General features: G+C 39.1%; 2 protein-coding genes across 4 annotated transcripts; one reads left to right on the top strand and one right to left on the bottom strand.

Moving 5' to 3' along the window:
* Positions 1 to 5,381: 5,381 nt before the first annotated feature.
* On the top strand, positions 5,382 to 10,270 carry siae (sialic acid acetylesterase). Its single transcript, XM_022761227.1, has 10 exons — positions 5,382 to 5,560; positions 5,691 to 5,852; positions 6,189 to 6,343; positions 6,697 to 6,835; positions 7,095 to 7,263; positions 7,418 to 7,503; positions 7,600 to 7,733; positions 7,978 to 8,132; positions 8,474 to 8,660; positions 8,928 to 10,270. Exons 1-10 carry the CDS (start codon positions 5,449 to 5,451, stop codon positions 9,192 to 9,194), a joined length of 1,566 nt encoding a protein of 521 aa, XP_022616948.1. The 5' UTR covers positions 5,382 to 5,448; the 3' UTR covers positions 9,195 to 10,270.
* Positions 10,271 to 10,363: 93 nt separating this feature from the next.
* tbrg1 (transforming growth factor beta regulator 1) lies at positions 10,364 to 17,069 on the bottom strand. 3 transcript variants are annotated; one of them, XM_022761223.1, is made up of 16 exons: positions 16,748 to 17,069; positions 16,372 to 16,509; positions 15,954 to 16,011; positions 15,759 to 15,841; positions 15,635 to 15,671; positions 15,224 to 15,286; positions 14,434 to 14,670; positions 14,155 to 14,225; positions 13,674 to 13,915; positions 13,409 to 13,545; positions 13,124 to 13,270; positions 12,781 to 12,878; positions 12,487 to 12,597; positions 11,842 to 11,888; positions 11,607 to 11,752; positions 10,364 to 11,141 (listed from the first exon to the last, which is right to left on the bottom strand). In XM_022761223.1, exons 2-16 carry the CDS (start codon positions 16,488 to 16,490, stop codon positions 11,097 to 11,099), a joined length of 1,641 nt encoding a protein of 546 aa, XP_022616944.1. In that variant the 5' UTR covers positions 16,491 to 16,509; positions 16,748 to 17,069; the 3' UTR covers positions 10,364 to 11,096. The 3 variants fall into 3 exon arrangements, with proteins under 3 accessions (XP_022616944.1, XP_022616946.1, XP_022616947.1); XM_022761225.1 differs by lacking the exon at positions 11,842 to 11,888; XM_022761226.1 differs by lacking the exon at positions 15,224 to 15,286.
* Between the last annotated feature and the right edge of the window lie 1,699 nt (positions 17,070 to 18,768).

Here is an 18,768-nt window from a genome sequence, read left to right as displayed (position 1 = left end):
AGCAGGTTGTTTTGGCATAAAAGGGGCAAGGGAGTCTCATGTGTAAAGTGATTTAGGTGGCACTGAGTGTGAAAAGTGTAAAAGCACGGTGCAGTGCTACAGGAGATGATGCTCAGGCTCCTCTCATGCACCTAATAGCTGCTGAGTGACTTAAAGGCAGGCGCTAATTCGGGGGATTTATCACATGATGGATGGGAGCTGATGTGGTAAGAGACCTATGAAGGCCCTAGACAGCAGTGATAAATCTTGGTTCATGCATGAAACCACAAACATATTTGCATCTCTCATTTCACCACATGAAATTAGCAGTAAAATGTGATGGAACAGACCAGAGCCCATTCCACGGATCACTAGAGGACGGATAGCCATTTTCATCCCAATTTCTGCAATCTAATTGGAGCACTGGCTTGGACTCTGAAGTGTAGTGGTAATATTGAAGCATTACTCATACGGAAAGGCACTGATCAGATCGCTTTGATACTGTCTAGGTCTGCGTGTACAGAAACATGAGAAGTAAATAGCAGATCTGGAGGTGCTGATGATGACAAATAATTCCAATATTTTTATTCATTACAGAGAGGAACTCAGAGTCTTATGTATCTCTATTGATCTATAGTGTGTGTGTGTGTGTGTGTGTGTGTGTGTGTGTGTGTGTGTGCCATTAGTTCATTGGTTGCTTGGGAAAAGTATGCAGGCTGCTGTAATGGACAAAGCGCTTGGCAATATATTGTTCTGCCTTTCAGGTAGAAGCCATACGTATATGGAGAAAATGCTGTTTTTTGTGTTTCTAATGCCATTTGTCTTCTTGATGTGTGATATTACTTAGCAACTATATTGAGGGGCAGGTGTTTTTCCATCTCAATAATATATCATCTTCAAGCCTGTATTTATCATAACTGAAATTGATTTTCCTTTTTCCTTTCTGTGTAAGAGGCAACAAAGCTCTTCAATGTCTGTAGTCCTATGTTTTCCTTGTCCTTAAACCTGTCTAACTTACAGACTTCATGGCTGTGATGCACTTGATTAATAAATACATTGGTCGGTAGAGCTTAAACTGATGTAGCCAAATTGTCTTTTCTAAAATGATTTTCAATCAATGTCTATGTGTTATACAGTAATTGTATATGCTCAGTTCTGTAAGTTATGTTTGTAATGTTCACATTTTACAGTATAAAATATACAAGAGATTTCCTCCCTTTTCCAGCATTAACTGTCACTCAAAGCAACAGAAAAGCCTTTGTTCCACTGTCCGCCATAACATGTAATTACATGCTTGTATAGCACCTGGACAGGTTGAATAAATATCTAAAGGTACAGTAATTTCTAAGAGAGTTATGTTTGGGAAGAAGAATCCTGAGAAAAATAAAACAAGACACAGAATGGGTCATTTGTTGTAGTAACTTCTGAGATCAAAACAGTCGACATGGTTTTATTGTACTTTTCAATTATATGCTCTTTTAGAAACATGGCTTGTCTTTTATTAATTATTTGAAATTAACACACATAATTGGAAAGAAAAGCGACTTTGGCACTCTCAAATATTTAGAACACAAAGAAATGCTGAAAGATTTTAGTTGTGATACTTTTGTGCATTTATTGCTTCAGAATGAATAAAATATAGGTATTTTTTTTCTATTGTAAATGAACAGTTCCCACCTTGTTAACAGAAAATATCCTCATTACCTCAGAGCTCAAGCTCCCATCAATCTGATCTGTTCAGCACTTTGAACACTTACAAACTACAGTTTTTTTGGTTGAAAAAACACATTTTCTACCTCCAGTTTAGAGTCTGAAACCAAATGAAATTAGACAAGGGTCTATTTCCAATGCATATTTATCATTACAGCAGCCAAGGTGTGAGTGGATACTAATGTAATTGTAATGTATTAAAATGATTTCATTTCATACAGTATTTTACATCATAGAGCTACAGTCTAGGGGTATCTTTCTGACATATCTCTCCCAGACACTCAGTTCAGTGAGATAATTACTATTCTGTTTCCCTTTCATCATGTATCAACTGCCTCTGTGTCAGAGGTTGTTTCACAGACGCTATAACAAGGCTGCTAGGTTTTGAAGGCTCTGTCAATTAGCACCTGAGATGATGGGGGATGGGTAAGACCAGGAAAGTGAAATTAAAACAGAAACGTGTGAAAAGTGAACAAATAAGAACTCTGCATTCACTATACACTATAAGTCTAAGGTATAGCCATTGTGACATTGTACGTAGGATTAAGGGGCAGCACGCAGTGGCTGCTGGATGTAAACCTTAAGCCATGGGTTCAAATTAAGATAAATGTGCAATTTCATATTTCAAATATTATTGTTAGCCTTTGAAAATGTGTGTAAATGACACAGTGGGTGCACATGAAAGGTTGCAGGGTCAAATTGTCACTTTTTCACGATATTGCTAAGCGAAATTTTTCTCGTGTAACCTTCTGAGCGTACTCATGTATGTATGTTCACATTTCTAATACTCACTTTACAGTTTGCTCATTACTGTATGCTCCAGCCAACAGCGTCTCCAGTTTCCCGCCTATACCCATCAGTTATCTCTATGTAAGTGTAAGTCTTGTGTTAAATAACATGCCAACAGAACGCAGCGTGTTCATTTGTCTTTACTACCGCCACAAGTGTAAAATGCTTACGTAAATAAACACCTGGCTGGTAAACTGTTGTATAATTAATGTTACACCTGCTTTCATTTTTCACGCTGTTGCTTTAGACTTTAGATGTTAATGACTTTGGCCTTCATACGGATGAGAATCTGAGGCAGATCTGAAAAACGATGCAATTATTGTAACTAGTTTTAAAGTTGTAGAGACTTGCTGTAGTTGTTTATTAACTGAAGCTTTAAGGATAGAGGTTGTTATTGTGTGGTTTACAGACTGTCAAGCTGTTCAAGGAAAATCTTTGATTAAAATTGACTTGACTATTTTGTTTATTTCAATGTTGGCTCCACAAGTTCGATTTATTAGGAAAGTTAATCCAATATGAGTTTTATTGATTAAAAATCATTTCATGTTAATATCTGTAGTTGTCCATGTTTGGAGACGATGACTCACTCAGACAAAATTAAAATATAGACAAAGGAAAAGTGAAAAGCTCACACTGGTTTTTACACTAGAGGTTGTTACAATATGAGTAGCTCTTGCCACAGGAACCAGCCTGGTGCAGGACAGACCTGAAACAACAAACTGCATTATAAGCATTGTTAGCATCATTATACTTTTGATTTGTGGGTGATTAAGAGACATTGTAAGGGTTTTCATTTCACTCATGGATTTGAAAGTTTTTTTGGATTTAAGTCCTCACCCTGATTACGTCTTATGTAGCTGCTTCCTGGACCACTAGAGGGGAGCGCAGGCACACCTATAATTTTTGTGCGATTTTTATTATGTTTAATTACCCGACTGCTACGATTATTTGTATCGGCGCAATATGAATCATTTAAAGATTTGTTTTATAACATTTATTCCCTTTGTGTAGTTTTTATGAATATTTATTAGTTTCCAGTGAATCAAAATCCACCAACAATTCTGTGTTTTGTTTTTGTTTTTTTTATCATGAATGAATGAGACATGAATTCACAAGAAAAGAAAACAAATTAACAACAGTGACTGCTTTGCCAAACCCTGCAGGCACAGTGTCTGTAGACTCTTTTCAATATACTGTGTTCCAGTACCTGAAGTGGTAATCACTGAACAGCAGTGCACCAAGACCAGCAGTATCTGCAGTGTGCAGTACCATCACTGAGCTGAGTAGGAAATGATAAGAACAAATAATAAGAACCATCAAATAGTAGAATAAAACACCTGCAGGACACATAACATAGACGAAGTGTAACACTACAAAACATTTTTATCCAGCAAAATGAAAAATCCTCTCTTAAATTGCTATAAAACATTAGGCCTATTTCCATTGCTTGCAGCTGCATTATCATTTTTTTTGTTTGTTTTATTAATAAATGACTCAGGTGTCGCCCAGGTTAATAAACCCACTGAGCATTACAATACAACTCTGCAGCTAGAAGGAAGATTCAGTCTCTTTTATTTTGTTACTGAAAAGTTCGGTATCAGCTGACTCATCAAATGTGTGGTTCCAGAAGCAAAATTCTGCCACTATTTAGCAAAAAAATATAAACATCTGCCAAACCTAGCATGTAAACAACTATTGTTATAAGGGCAACAAGCTGAAGAATGAAATGATTTTAGTAGCTGGTTAGCTGGCAGGGTTCTGACATTCCATACTGATGAAGATGCATTGTAAATAGACAATATTACATACCCATCCAACCTATAAAGAGATAACTAGTGTCATTTCTTTACCATTGAATTTATTGTAATCATTCAGTCCATTTGCTGTTTACAGCATAATTGGTATTTTATACATGTAGGCTATACTCAGTTGGCAGTTATCATTTGTCCTGTACAGTCACTGGAACAGCCAACTCATCTCTTAAAGGTGGTAATAGTAAGGAATATGTCATAATGCACAATAAATACTAAATAAGTAAAAGAAAGGTTACAAGATTCATTTATTTATCATTTGAAACAGGGTTGTATAATAAGATGAGACTCCACCATTAATTTTTTTTTATTTTTATTACATCTTATTTATTCACAGTATATAATTTTGTTTTGCTAAGTGGAATATATGAAACGGCAACTAGCACTTCTCCATATACAATGTTATAAATATCCAGTCAGAGATTACTTAAAATTAACATAGATAATAACATGTTCATGTTGAGACATTTGACTCAGTGTTATATATTTAGTTTTTAGTTTATTCAGAAAGAATAAATAAAACTCATCATGCAAACATAAACTATACAAAAGAGGTCCCTGTAAATGTGCATTTAATGACATTTTTGACATTTTACAATTTTTGTTTGTCCCTGTTTTTTCACCAATAAAGAAAAAAGAAAAATGCTAACGCTTTTTAACAAATCTCTTTGACACAATCACATTTTTTTCACATGTAGAAACTTGAATTTCTCACACAGATTTTTTTACAGGTTTACAAGGGTTGGTTTACAACTACAACTATTGGAATTATTTGTGAACATCACTTTACAAGTTCAAAATCATTATGACCCTAATTTGAGCCCATATACTTATGGGGTGTAGTCTTATGCATGACTTTTCATTTCTTGCTGGTTGTGGTTCGGCCTGAGGTGGATTCTGGCTTCCCCATGAAAACATATAATGGCAAATGTGTATTCCATTAAAATATTGATTAAATGTCAGAAGTGACAAATGAAAATGTTTCTTAAATATTCATTTCATTTTGCATGCTTTTATTTTGAAGGTTGGCGGTCAGCTGCGCCCAGATGACGTACCAGGAACAAATGACGTTCCTCCCTCAGAAATCACGGTGATGTTAGTCACTTTCTGAGTTTTCTGACCGTTACACGCCTGTTAGTGAGCATGTCAGCGAACGGCCATGAATTGGTCTGACAGAACCTTTCAGCTTTTTGCTAACGTCGGTTGTCTTCTTGTCATGGCAATAACACTGTGTGTTGTTTTCATACTTTTACCATCTGTTGACACCTCTGGTGAGTAACACTGTGCCAAAATGTGTGTACGGTTGTGGAACTGAAGTTAATAATTATTTTTTGTTTATTTCTAATGACATTTGTAAAAGCATTCCAGTAAAGGGAATAATACAATTGTCCTTGTGTGTAGGTGTGAACCTGGGCTTTGCCTCCTATTATGGAGACCACATGGTGCTGCAGAAGTCTCCAGAGAGAGCTGTGCTGTGGGGTTACGGCCCTGAGGGCGCACAGGTCACTGTCTCCTTGTCAGGACCGATAAAACAGAAAACCTCACCAGTCAATGTGACAAAAGGTAAGTTCAGCCAGTTGCTGTCAGACGGGAAGTTTATCCTGACATCTGCAGCGTGCTGATGGAAACAGAGGCCACACTAAGTGATCCTGACAGGAGCAGATATGGCAGAGACCCCACTTTTGTTTTAGAACTTATTTGGTTTTGCCTTTTCTATTAAGGAAACGCATCTGCTGTTAATTCTAACACTGCATATAACACATCAGGACTGATGTGCAGCCACCTTTTTTTCTAGAGCATATCTCACGTGTCCCAATAAATGAAATGCGTTTTAAATCTGTCTCCACGTATTTTCTTTTATTATAAGTTTTTTTTAAATAGTATTTATTTCATATAAAGGTGTCTGGCGAGTCACCCTTGACCCTGTCAACGCTGGTGGTCCCTACAGTGTGAAAGCAGCCACTCCGAGCAGCATGGCCACTCTGACGGATGTGTGGTTTGGAGATGTTTGGTTGTGTGGAGGACAGAGCAACATGTACTTCAAAACATCCCAGGTAGGCTGAGCTAGATGAACACCTGACTGTCTTTCTGATGAGCTAAATCAAGCTAACACAGTAAATGTGCTATAGAAGTCTGTCTTTAGGGTTGACTCTTGAATCAAAACCCTTTTGATTATATTATCCACAAAACATAGAAGGTTAGTCTGAATTAAATTTACTTTATTCCTGGTTTAGTGCAACACAATTGGTTTCGAAGGACATTATCAGCGCCAGAAAGATGACTAACCAGATCTCTGACATGGAGAAAAACCTAAGAAGTTCTAAATAACGTTCTATTTGATATGTATGTATGTATGTATTTATTCATATTTTATTGTTTAATGAACTCTCAGTGATTTCCCCAATAGATTTTCAATGCATCAGAGGAGCTGGCCCTCGCAGCGAAGTATCCTCATGTGAGGACTTTCATGGCAGCTTTGAACCTGAGTGAAACTGAGCAGACTGATCTGATTCAAGTGGAACTTCCCTGGACTGTGCCCACAGCAAGTGAGTCAATGATTTATTTATTTATTTATTTATCCCCCTAATTATTCAAAGACTTGATTGCAGCTAAAGGTTTTGGTCAGGGGTATTAAACTGCAACTGAGGTGTGTAATAACAACTGCACGGTGTTCCTAAACCGGAGCTACTGTTTAGTTACGGTCACAACATGTATCAACCACGATGCTACTTGTTTATGTGTGTGCTACCACCAACTTGCAGTTTATTGATTGGTTGATTAATAGGCAGGTGTACGTATTTCCAGGGAGTCTGGCTGACTTTTCTGCAGTGTGCTGGCTCTTTGGACGTTACATGTACGAGTTTCTGAAGTACCCCATTGGACTGGTGGAGTCTTGTTGGGGAGGCACACCTGTTGAAGCCTGGTCATCGACAAGAGCGCTGCAGCAGTGTGGACTACAGCGAACTAGAGAGAGGTAAAGATATGAAGACAACACTATTCAGCTAACCTGCAGCCTGGTAATTCTGCTCACAGGCAAGTGTATGAACTTTTCTGGTGTGTAATAAGCAAGAAGCGCTAACTTGCATTAACCGCACTGCTGCTACTGTCTGCATCTTACAATCCCCCAGTCCTAAAGACAAGAATTCTGTCTTGTGGAATGCGATGATCCACCCAATGCTCAACATGACCATCAAAGGAGCCATCTGGTACCAAGGTACGTTAGGATTACCCGCACAGGTATCACAGGTACAGGTATGCTCTCTAAAGCCAAATGCACCACATGTATCTATAAGGTTTTTCACACTTTCAGGTGAGGAGAATGCAGACTATCATCAGGACAAGTACAATTGTTCCTTCCCTGCTATGATTGATGACTGGAGGATGGCATTTCACCAGGGCTCAGAGGGGCAGACGGCTATTGATTTCCCCTTTGGGTTTGTCCAGGTAAGTTATTCTATGTATTTCACTAATAATACAGATAATAAGACAAAAAAAGAAACATTATTTATAGTGCAAGTCTTAATGTGCACTTTTTTTTAAAGGCACTGTATAAAATTAAAAAATTTCTCACTTTGGTGCCCCCCAAAAAAGACAAGATGCTGTGGATAAAGTAAAGCAGCCTTTGTAAATATCATTTGGATCATTGTAGATCTGATCCATGTTTTTTTTTTCTTGCCTTTACGTGCAGCTGTCCACCTACAAAAAAGACTCCACAGATGACGGCTTTCCGAACATCCGCTGGCACCAGACGGCAGACGTTGGCTTTGTCCCGAACCCACGGATGCAGCGAACTTTCATGGCTGTGGCTCTGGATTTACCAGATATAACATCACCCTATGGCACGTAAGGATCTGGCACGAGGAAAGAGCTCAGATGACACCTGTTCAAACCTTTCCGCTCTGTCTTCCAGTTAGTCTTTGGATAGATTTTAAGATCCTTATAAACATCTATTAAGTGTTTCATGGACTTGCCCCTGATATGCTGCCAAGACACGGAAAGTCCCTGGCATATCTAACATCAACAGACTTTCTTGATGTACCATAAACCAACAGGGAAACTGCTTCTCTGCTGTTTTTCTTTATTAAAAGTATACAAATGTGACGATGTCACCTGCTTTTGTATTTAACTTTCAAGCTGCCCATCTGTTTTTACAGACTGGTTTCTTTTCTGTTTTTGTGTATCAGGATCCATCCCAGAGACAAGCAGGATGTAGCTTACAGACTGACACTGGGAGCAAGGGCAGTGGCTTATAATGAAAAGGACGTGTCCTTCCTCGGACCTTTCCCCAGTCAAATCCTGTCCTCGCGAATGTATGTCAACATTACCTACAACCAGTCTGTCTCTGTCACATACTCTAAAGACATCTTTGAGGTAAGGCTGGAAATGGTGGAGTCAGTGTGAATTAAGATTTCTGTCCCATAGGCACCCACAGTAAAACAAAGTTAACACGTTTGCCTAAATAGTATGTGTAATCACACATCATTTAGGTCATACTGCTTTAGCTGCTCATTAACCGATCACTATTAAACAGCATGTGTTGTACCTGATGTTTGTCTGACCATTTCCAAGACAAACTAATTTCTTGCTCTGTAAATAATTGGACCCTCTTGTGTCCACCTTTTGTTTTTTTTAATAAAGATCTGCTGCTCCGGGATTCAAGCTCCATGTGGGCCTAAGTCCTTCTGGGTTCCAGCTCCCATCGCACAATGGGGTCCAACCACTGTCCAGTTATCTGCCAGCTTGTGTCCACCCAGCGATGAAGTAGCTGCTGTTCGATATGCATGGAGGGATTGGCCCTGTGACTTTAAAGCCTGTCCAATCTACAGCGCCAGTGGGATTTTACCTGCCCCTCCTTTTATTTTCAACCGCTACCCAGATAAAGGAAACATTTGGAAAAGCTACTGAAGCAGAAACTGCAAGAGGACAATGTGATTTTAAAAAAAAAAACTAACACACATTTGGTCGTTCAGGTCAAATGAGCTGATTGGACAGATACCGTGCGGTAGGAGACTCACCATCGTGTTAGATTTATTCAAAAGATTGGTCTGGACACTGGACTATACAGGAATGTATAATTTGGTTTCAGTTTATCCTTTACAGTGCATTCGGAAAGGTTTCAGACACTTTTTAAAATGGATTCAATTCAATTTTAAAAAATAAAAGACTGAAATATCCCATTTACATAAATATTCAGACCCTTTGTCATGACACTTGCAATTGAGCTCTGCTGCATCCTACTTTTATCAATGGTCCTTGAGATGCTTCTACAACTTGACTGGAGTCCACCTGTGCCTAATTGGACATAATTAGGAAAGGCACACACCTGTCTATAGAAGGTCTCACGGTTGATGGTGTATGTCAGAGTGAAAACCAAGCCATGAGGTCGAGAGAATTGTCCGTAGACCTGTGAGACAGGATTGTGTCAAGACACAGATCTGGGAAGGATACAAGAAAATTTCTGCAGCATTGCACTGCAGCCTCCATCATTCTCAAATGGAAGAGATTTGGAACCACCAACAATATTCCTAAATCTAACTATTTGAGCATCACCTCATTACTACCAACCCTACAGTAAAACACGGCAGTGGCAGCATCATGCTGTGGGGATGTTTTTCTTCGACAAGGACTGGGAGAGTAGTCAGGATAGAGGGAAAGATGGATGCAGAAAAGTATAGAGCAATCCTGAGTGAAAACCTTTTCCAGAGTGCTCTGGCTCGCAGGCTGGACCTGAACCCAATAGAGCATCTCTGGAGAGACCTGAAAATGGCTGTGCACCGACGCTCCTCATCCAACCTGGTTGAGCTTGAAGGATTCTGCCAAGAAGAATGGGAGAAACTTTGAAAAGAAAGGTGTGCCAAGCTTGTAGGACCCTTCCCAAGAAGACTTGAGGCTGACATTGCTGCCAAAGGTGCTTTAAGAATTAAGTGAGGGGTCTGAATATTTATGTAAATGGGATATTTTAATCTTTTATTTTTTTTTTTATTAATTCTGAAAACTTTCCGTATGCACTGTATAAAATCTATGCTGTTAGAACCACTGCCAATAAATTGCTGGATTGTATGAATGTAGAAAAGTGTGACGGATGTATTTTTATTTTAACAAAACTCTGATTCAAATAAGTCCTTTTGACATTTGGCACAAATAAATGACAAATCAGCAAATAAGTTTTTGTGGATGTGTTTACATTCAAAGCCAGAGCTTTTGCATTGGTAAAACAGAAAAACTGAATGAAATGCAATGAAATTATTGATTCATCCAAACATGATATAGAATTTTTTTCAATAGTGAAACTTTAAATAGGGTACCAACAGTGAAATACCAATGCAATAGTGTGCCATCCAACAAAATGTGTACATGGAGCGCATACTAACCTTATTATGTTTTTCCTGTGTAATCCCCAACTAGTGGAAAAACAAGCTTATACAATTTACATCTTAAATATACTGTCAACTAGGACTCGCTTATACATACAGTAAAGAATGTAATTTTCAATACAGTGGTGTTGGGTTAGCATGTTAAGCACAGATCTAATTCATCTACCACATTCAGCATATCATCAACCATGCTAGCACTCATCCGCAGTAATGCTGTCTGGGGCTAGTTAGGAAGAAGACATATAATAAATAGCATAAATTTGAGTTGTTATGCCACCATTTCATGAATAATTTAACCAGGAAAAATTTGATGCCTTGTAAATAAGAAAGAAAGAAAGAAAGAAGGATTAGGATTAGGTGAGGCTTTGATTTCACCAGTGCTGTCAGAATCAGGGGCTGAAGTATGACGTAGAGGGCTTCATGTTGGGGGAGGTCAGGTGATGCTGATGAGAGGAGCTAGGAGACTGCGGTGTCTGTCCTGAGGAAAGCCAGGTGGGAAAACAGAAGAACAGACACTGTCAATGTGATGAAGTGTGATGACTGCCAGCATTAGAAAATGCAAGAAATGACAAAAAATAGAAAATACTGTGATATAATTGCACAGACTTTTACTTTGAAAGGCTCATACTAACATCCTGTGACTCCTATGGGGGAGTACACTTATTTTTATATTATTTCCCACACAGGCCTGGTGAAGCAGTTGTTGGGGTTAGTTGTGTTATTGCCACAGGGGAGAGCAACGTTGAGCTGAGTGGCTCCACTACTTTACTCAGACATTTTGACAGCAGTTATTGAAGAACAAGACACAGTTTCTCATTTGCTTGCCTTTAACCTTCTCACTGTACAGTAATCCCAGCTGTTTAACCTAGATGCTACCCTGTCCCTGTATGTTTGAATGACACACCAGCTTTAATATACACTTGTAAACTTGTATTGAAGCAACCTGTGATGTGCTCCGTCTTGATGTTCTCATCAAAGCCCTGGTGTCTCTGGTAGGCCTCAAAGTTGACAGAGGCATCGTCCTCCGATAGGCTGTGAGGAACCTGGCCGTCACCGGGGCGACACACCTCAAAACGAATCCATCTGTAGCTAAATGAACAAGGTGAAATTATTAATACAAGATGATATGGTTCTAATAAAACATAGATTCACTCTGCACAATTTCTCTGCATAGTTACTTTGTCCTGGCTTGGCAGTGTTTTCCAGTTTCTTGTTTTCCTTGCTCCTGTTTTAAATGATCCAATAGTTTGGTTTCAGAAACATCTTTATCTTAATCATGAAACAGGGAACAACAGGTTCGAAAATATGTTTCAGTCTGTAAATAATTACTATGACTGATCTATGAAATTCATTTATGGGCCCTTACGGTCTGGGAGACACTTCCCTACATTTCATGGGTTTCCCAAAGTTGCACGACCAATGCAGATGTTGAAAATGCAGAAGTCTGTCTGTGTATATTACCATTACAAATACATAACAAATTATGGCTGAGACAGCAAGTGATGCAGTCTTGGGTCCCAGTGAGCTGAGGAAGTTGGTCTTGCATGTTTTAGAAAACTTAACCTGTATTGACAGGAACAGTTGTTTGTTGTTTTAGTAACGAACACGTACACTGGACACAGAAGCAGAATGGTCCAGACTTTACTACACACACGTCTTCTGCTTTTCCCCTTAAACAAAAAAAACGAAAGTCTAAAATGTTGTAAAAACATGAAAAACAAATATCATTCTTATTCTAAAATGATAATCTGCAAGTTAGAAAAGAGTGTGGATGTTGTGTAATGTAATTGATAATCAACATTCAGTAATAAGAGTGAACTTACTTGGTACATTTACGTGCTCCTGGACAACTCTGGATGAGATTCTGGATGGTGGGGTGAGAGAAGCCAAAGAAGTCTGCTCCTGAAGGCACGATGGGCGCCACTGACTTGGAACTAGGAGACAGACATGTTGAATGAGCACACAATTAAATTAAAAGTGACATATCATTTTCTGGTGGACATTTGCTAGACTAACACCACAACCCGAGAACACAAAACCTGTACATGTCTGCTGTGTAATTTATGCAGATGAACAAATTCAATTTAATCCAAGCCTTTGTGGTGAAGGTCTTGTACCTGACAGATGCGATGGCCTTCAGTAGGTTGGAGTGGCACGTCAGGGCAGAGGAGGCCACGATGGCGTTTTGAGGATCTTCTTCAGGCACAATCTCAAACTGGGGGGACAATGTTGAAAATGTTGGGAAAAAAAACCTGCAGCAACCATGTTGTGTGATTGTTAGTAAAATATGTCCATTTCAAACTGGACAAAAATGCAACTTGATCACCAATGTAGTGGGTGTTTGATCTGAGCCATTTACTATTTTCATAAATACTTGTATCAACATGCATTTGCAAGGTTCAGAAGAATGATGATGGATATTTGGCAAAACTGACGACAATCACAACTGTGTGTGTTTACCTGTGGACCTGTTCCTCCATCCTTGATTTGGCAGGTGTAGAGGCACTGCTGGTCAGGGTTTTTCATGCTGGCAAAGACTCGTGTGCTGCAGAAGCCCACTGGGTAGATGGCACACTCGTCATGGAACAACATTCTGTCTGTGATTATCTGGAGAGCAGTAGATTTTTTTTTTTTTTTTAACCATCAGTCTACACTCTGGATGGCCTGTTTAAGTTGTCATAGCAAGAGGACTTCAGTTCAGAGGTTTACAATAACTGCACCATGGCAATAAAAAAAAGCACTGACCTCTCCCAGACTGTAGATCGTTAAACCTCCCAGTACGATGGGAAAGACGGGACGACCAGATGAGTCCAGAGGGATGGGCTGCACCAGCTTCCGAGACCCGTCTGCTAGCTTTCTCTTCTTAGACATCTTCTTTGGCACTGAACACACGAGGCAATAAAATGATTGGCCAACTGTCTCGAAAGGTGAATGCAAACCATTCAAATTCCCTCTATTATCATATATCTATCTATATATCATATTATCAATACGTGACCATAGCACTCACTCTCCTCCTTTCCATTCTCCCTTCCTCGCTCTTTCCTTTCCTTCTTTGGTTTCTTAAGAGGTCCTTCTTCCCCTGTCGACACCACTGACGCCATGTTATGCCCCCCAGACAGGCCTGAAGCCCCTGCAGGGCCTGAGGTTAATGCCACAGGCGGCACAGGTGGATGAGAGCTGGAGGTGGGTGTAGGTAGTATCTCCCCCTCTGACAAAGACTGGTACTGCAACAACGACTTCAGTAAAAACCTGGAATTAAAATAAATGTGCAAAAAAAATAAAACAAAAAAAACAATCATCTTCACTGTCATAAAACTTCACCACCTGGCACATCCATCATACAGTATAGAAGAATAACAAAAGAGGACAAAGCGGGATGACTGGGGTGGGTCCTTGCTGAACAAACCAGATGGCCAATAGCACTTCTTTTTTTTTTTTTTAAAGAACATTATGGGAATCATAAACATAGCTGGGGCATGTCCACTCACCTTCGCTCCTCCTTTGCTCTCAGAAACTTCTCTTCTAAGTGAGCGACCTCATCACAGAGAGCTGCATTCTCCTGTGGGTACAGCAGTATTCCAACACTGATCAGTAACGAGCTGCGTATCTGAACTGTTCCTAAGAGTAACTGAAATTGTATGAAGCTTCAACTGTTTTCTCAGTAATGACTTAAAAATTTGTCACAAATATCATTCCATATATGCAAGATGTGAAAGAAAACCTACAGTAACTAGTTACAGCTTTATATTAATCAATCATTCACTCACAAATATCATTGCACGGGCTGCTTTGCGCAGCCTGAGGTACTTGAGTCGGTACTTCTCATTCTGATTTTTTCGTGAACCTCTCTTCATCTTGGCCTTATGCTCTGAGGAACCGGTGGGGGATGGGAAGGCGGCTGCCGAGGCCCCTGAGCCAGAACCGCTGATGGTGTTCTGCTGCGGAGAGCTGAGGAAAGACTGGGCAGTGAAGGCCTGCAGGGCCTGCTGCCGCTCCTCATCAGTCTGGAGGCAGAGGAGGGGAGAGAAAGACAGAGATCTATTCATGTGTGCCGGTAGGTACCTGAGGCCTGAGCTTGTGTTGCCTTCAGGAGGGTGGATGGGAATACTGACTAAAATATAGATGAAAAATTAATACTGATGTAGCTTCCACATAAATTGCTGTATGACAAACAATGAACGTTACTGAAAACAAAATGTGCATGAGCTGGTTAAAACTAAAGAAATTAAAATAATGAAATTATTTCTATTCTGTTTAGGAAATAAACAGAAACTATCACGTGACATTACATCTTCACTGCAAAAACACTGTGTTCCCAATTTTAATGATACTGAAATGAAAATTTCAATATCAATAAATTCTTTCTATGTGGTACAATTATACCAGGCAGTGATGTGTATCCAACTATGGTTCTGGGCCTAGGTCTTGTGTGAACAGTAATGCCTCAGTATTTATCCATTACAAATAACCTGGCATAAAAGGTCAAATTCTTTTTCAGTATACCATAACATATTCAGGGTTTGTGTGAAATTGCCATTAGTATCCCAGTTAACTCACCAGCAGTGCAAAGACTCCGTTTCTGTTCTCAATCCTCTTGAATCTCCTGCTGCCTTTTTGTGTCTGAAACATATGTGAGACTGAGGCCAAATGCACGGGGCTGGAAAAGCCAAATCTGACTCCCAATTTAGATTAATTCCATCATTATTAGATAACACCTGGTTCAACGCTTGTGCATGTGAGCACAGGGAATCCTTTGTTGTGATTACAGCAGTGCTCCTCTTTAAAATAGTGAAATAAGGTCAAAGAAGCAGGATGGAAAAACATGGAGAAAGAAAAAAATAGTAAAAGAAATACAGACGATGCTTGGACTGTATTAACTGAACAAACACAGATGCTGAATGGAGGTGCAAGTTATTATACTCAACAGCAGAGGTTGCTGTCAGGCTGAGTCTTAAACACCCTCCTTACCTCACGGTACATGACAGCCTCCAGACTCGATTTTGCACTGCCAAGGGGAGAGCAACATGATAAGCATTTGACACATGAGCACATGGGTAAAAAGATGTATAGCAATTTGAGAGGATTGCTGTACTTGGATTGAACAAGTCCCCTGTCGATGATTCTCTGTTTAATCTCCTTTATGTGCATGGGACGTCCTGCCTCCTCCAAGACAATCTATACAAGAGAAAGTTTAAGACAAAACACACTTACTAACTTACAGCAGTTGATCATAGTAAATATTAATATAATAACACCACAATGAAATATAAGCATAAATGACAGACACCTGTGCAGCATCGAGCCATGTGAGGTTTGGCTTCTCCGCAATTTCACTGGGTGGTTCACTGCAAATAGAAGAAGTTCAGTATCATCAAGTGAAACATTATTTGATTTACTGGCACTTTTAAAATCATTAGCAATAAAATATCAACATTTTAGATCACATACTCATCTATATCTTAGTAAAAAGAATAGAGCTGTACCAGGAAACTAAGGAAGGTATTGTTTGTATGTTTTGAATTCAACAACTTGTGCAATTGCTTGATATCAAATGATGTGAGCACAGACACATCCAGGCAAAGCCCTTCTCTGCTGCTAGTTAGGAGACAGGTGGTATTTAAAACTGATTTATTTTTTTTTTTTAGATTTGATTCCCACCACCTAAAGATTTTCAAATGTTTTAAAATGAAATTATTTTGAACAACCTCTCCAGTGTTTCTGCAGTCCCAGACAGACTTGCAATGCTGTCCAGAGCAGGAAACAGAGAGTAGTTCCCTTGTCCATCAGCCTCCATCTCAGATTCAAACGTGTTGAGTGACTCCATAGGAGACAAGGACAAGCCTCTGCCCAGAGGAGAGAAGAAACGTCAATGAGAAATTTACAACCCAGCTCATCTTTCTGTCTGCAGACACATCATACACTCAGTTAGAACAATATTGGCAACAAGAAGACTGTAACTCAAACCAGAAACCTGCATATTCTTATACAGTGAAGCTAAGACTTGCTAAGTGCACACAGCTGCTGATAACATAAAACACAAGAGCAAATGTTATGTAGAAGCAAACACACACACACACACACCTCAATTAAACTGCAGCAAACCAACAAGCCCACTTCTTTCAGTTCGTGCTCCGGACTGTTTGTTTCCGTGTGTCAACCGGAACTTTCAGTCGCCTTCATCGCATTGTTTACATACAGAGAAGCTAAAAGCTAACGTTAACCAGCTAGCAGCAGAATCCGTCGGAACTATCGTGATACTGTGGAGCTGTGCACAAAACAAATAATGTCAGTAATATGGTTCAAAACGAAACCATCTACGGTAAAAAAAAATAAAAAAATAAAAAAATAATAAAGAAAAATGTCGATTACGACGAGATCGACAAAAAAACTAAAGGCAGTGGTTTCCATCGGACATTTTTTACCGAGGGTACTTTTACCGGATATCCGGTTAAATTTGTTTTTGAAGCGAGATCACAATTAGAAAAGTTTTGGGGTTTTTTTTTCTTTTCTTTTTTTGTCTTTCCTCAGACGATATAATTTGTGCCCAGATTTAATTTAGACATTCAAATTTTTCTCAACTGCAACTCTTTTCTGCATCATTTCTAAACACCCTTTCACTGTGGTGTATTTTGTCTTCTAATACCTCACATCTGAGCACTTTAACTGCTTCTGTTAATTCCCTCTCTAAAGGATGATTTGTGTTTCTCTGTCAAGTTGTTGGTGTGAATGATACATACCTGTGGAGTTTTGATAACCACTGTATGTAGCCATAGATCTCTATGCACAATGCACCTGTGCTTATGTTCGACCAGCTGCAGGTGTACTGATAGCATGATGATCTGAAAAGCTTTCTTTTAGGTCAAAATAACAAATCATGTTTCCTTTACTTTGATTTTCTGTTTTTGCTTTTTCTGGCACCACCAGTGTTTCTAAATCACAACTTTCTTCATATTCTTTGTCATTGACCTACAAAATGACCTACACTATGTGGGGCAGACCTAAATGTTTGTGTGGTTGTTTTATTGTGCAGAGAACAACACACAGATTAAAGGGACATCTTGCAGAGCATAAATATGCCACACCTACATTGAGGATGGACTGTCCTGCAGTAAAATACAAAGTCCTTTAGATGCACGAGTGAGGACAAACTCGGCCCATTTTCTGTGTACTGAGAAATTAACATCTCTAAACTAAATTACACTAGAATTATTGTCTATTTCTGTCATGGTGGTAGGCAGTAAAAGGGTTAGATTTCCCATAAATGTGATTTAAATGGTTATTTCCCAACAGTCTTTTTGTAAGACCATCAAAGGTCATTACTAATTAAATTGTTGGTTCACCCAAATAACAAAAGAAGTATTTTCTCACGTATCCCTTGTTGTATGCAGCCATGCAGATAGTGTTAGTTTTATCTGCTGGAGTTTTGAGATAATGTTTTTTTTCCCTTCCTCCTATCAAATACAGTGGAGGTGATTGGAATTTACTTTGTAGTGTTTTAACAGCAACATTGTGGACAGTTTTCAGCTTTCCACTGTCCAAATAATACATCTTGACGGCATGTTCTGATGATATCTGGAATATGGGAGCACATTGTTTTTGGAAAGAGATTTTGCTCTTGTGTAATGCTGTAAAGACATCACAAATAAAATTCAATTCACTGCATTGGAGTGGCTGCAGAAATCTCAGCGATAGATATGTCACAACCTGGGAAATTGAATCTAAAACTATCTGCACAACTGAGTACCACTACAGATAAGGGAGAAAATATCTTGTTTTGGTGAACCAACCCTTTAAAGCTCCCCCATTCTCATTGATTGTATCTTCTGCACTCTGTTAGCTCCTTGGCCTTAGTTTGTTGTGTGCTTCAACCTGGATTCTACTGTGTGTGTGCACAGCAAACTATAAAATCCTTATTTTATCCATGTTCATGAAACAGTAGTGACTCAGCTCTCTTTCTATATTGGATCTCCTCTCATGTGGCTAAACAAACCCTGTGGTCCTAATTCTAAAATTGCTGCATACAGGGAAAAGACAGGATTATTTCACAACATAACAGTTGAGACATGATCAAGAGCAACTAATGGCTTAAATTGTTTGTCTAC

The sequence above is a fragment of the Seriola dumerili genome, unplaced genomic scaffold (assembly GCF_002260705.1).
Source record: "Seriola dumerili isolate Sdu_G_001 unplaced genomic scaffold, Sdu_1.0 BDQW01000391.1, whole genome shotgun sequence".
NCBI classification, from domain to species: domain Eukaryota; kingdom Metazoa; phylum Chordata; class Actinopteri; order Carangiformes; family Carangidae; genus Seriola; species Seriola dumerili.
The sequence above is the reverse complement of the archived record's forward strand: the minus strand, read 5'-3'. Positions and strand labels throughout refer to the sequence as shown.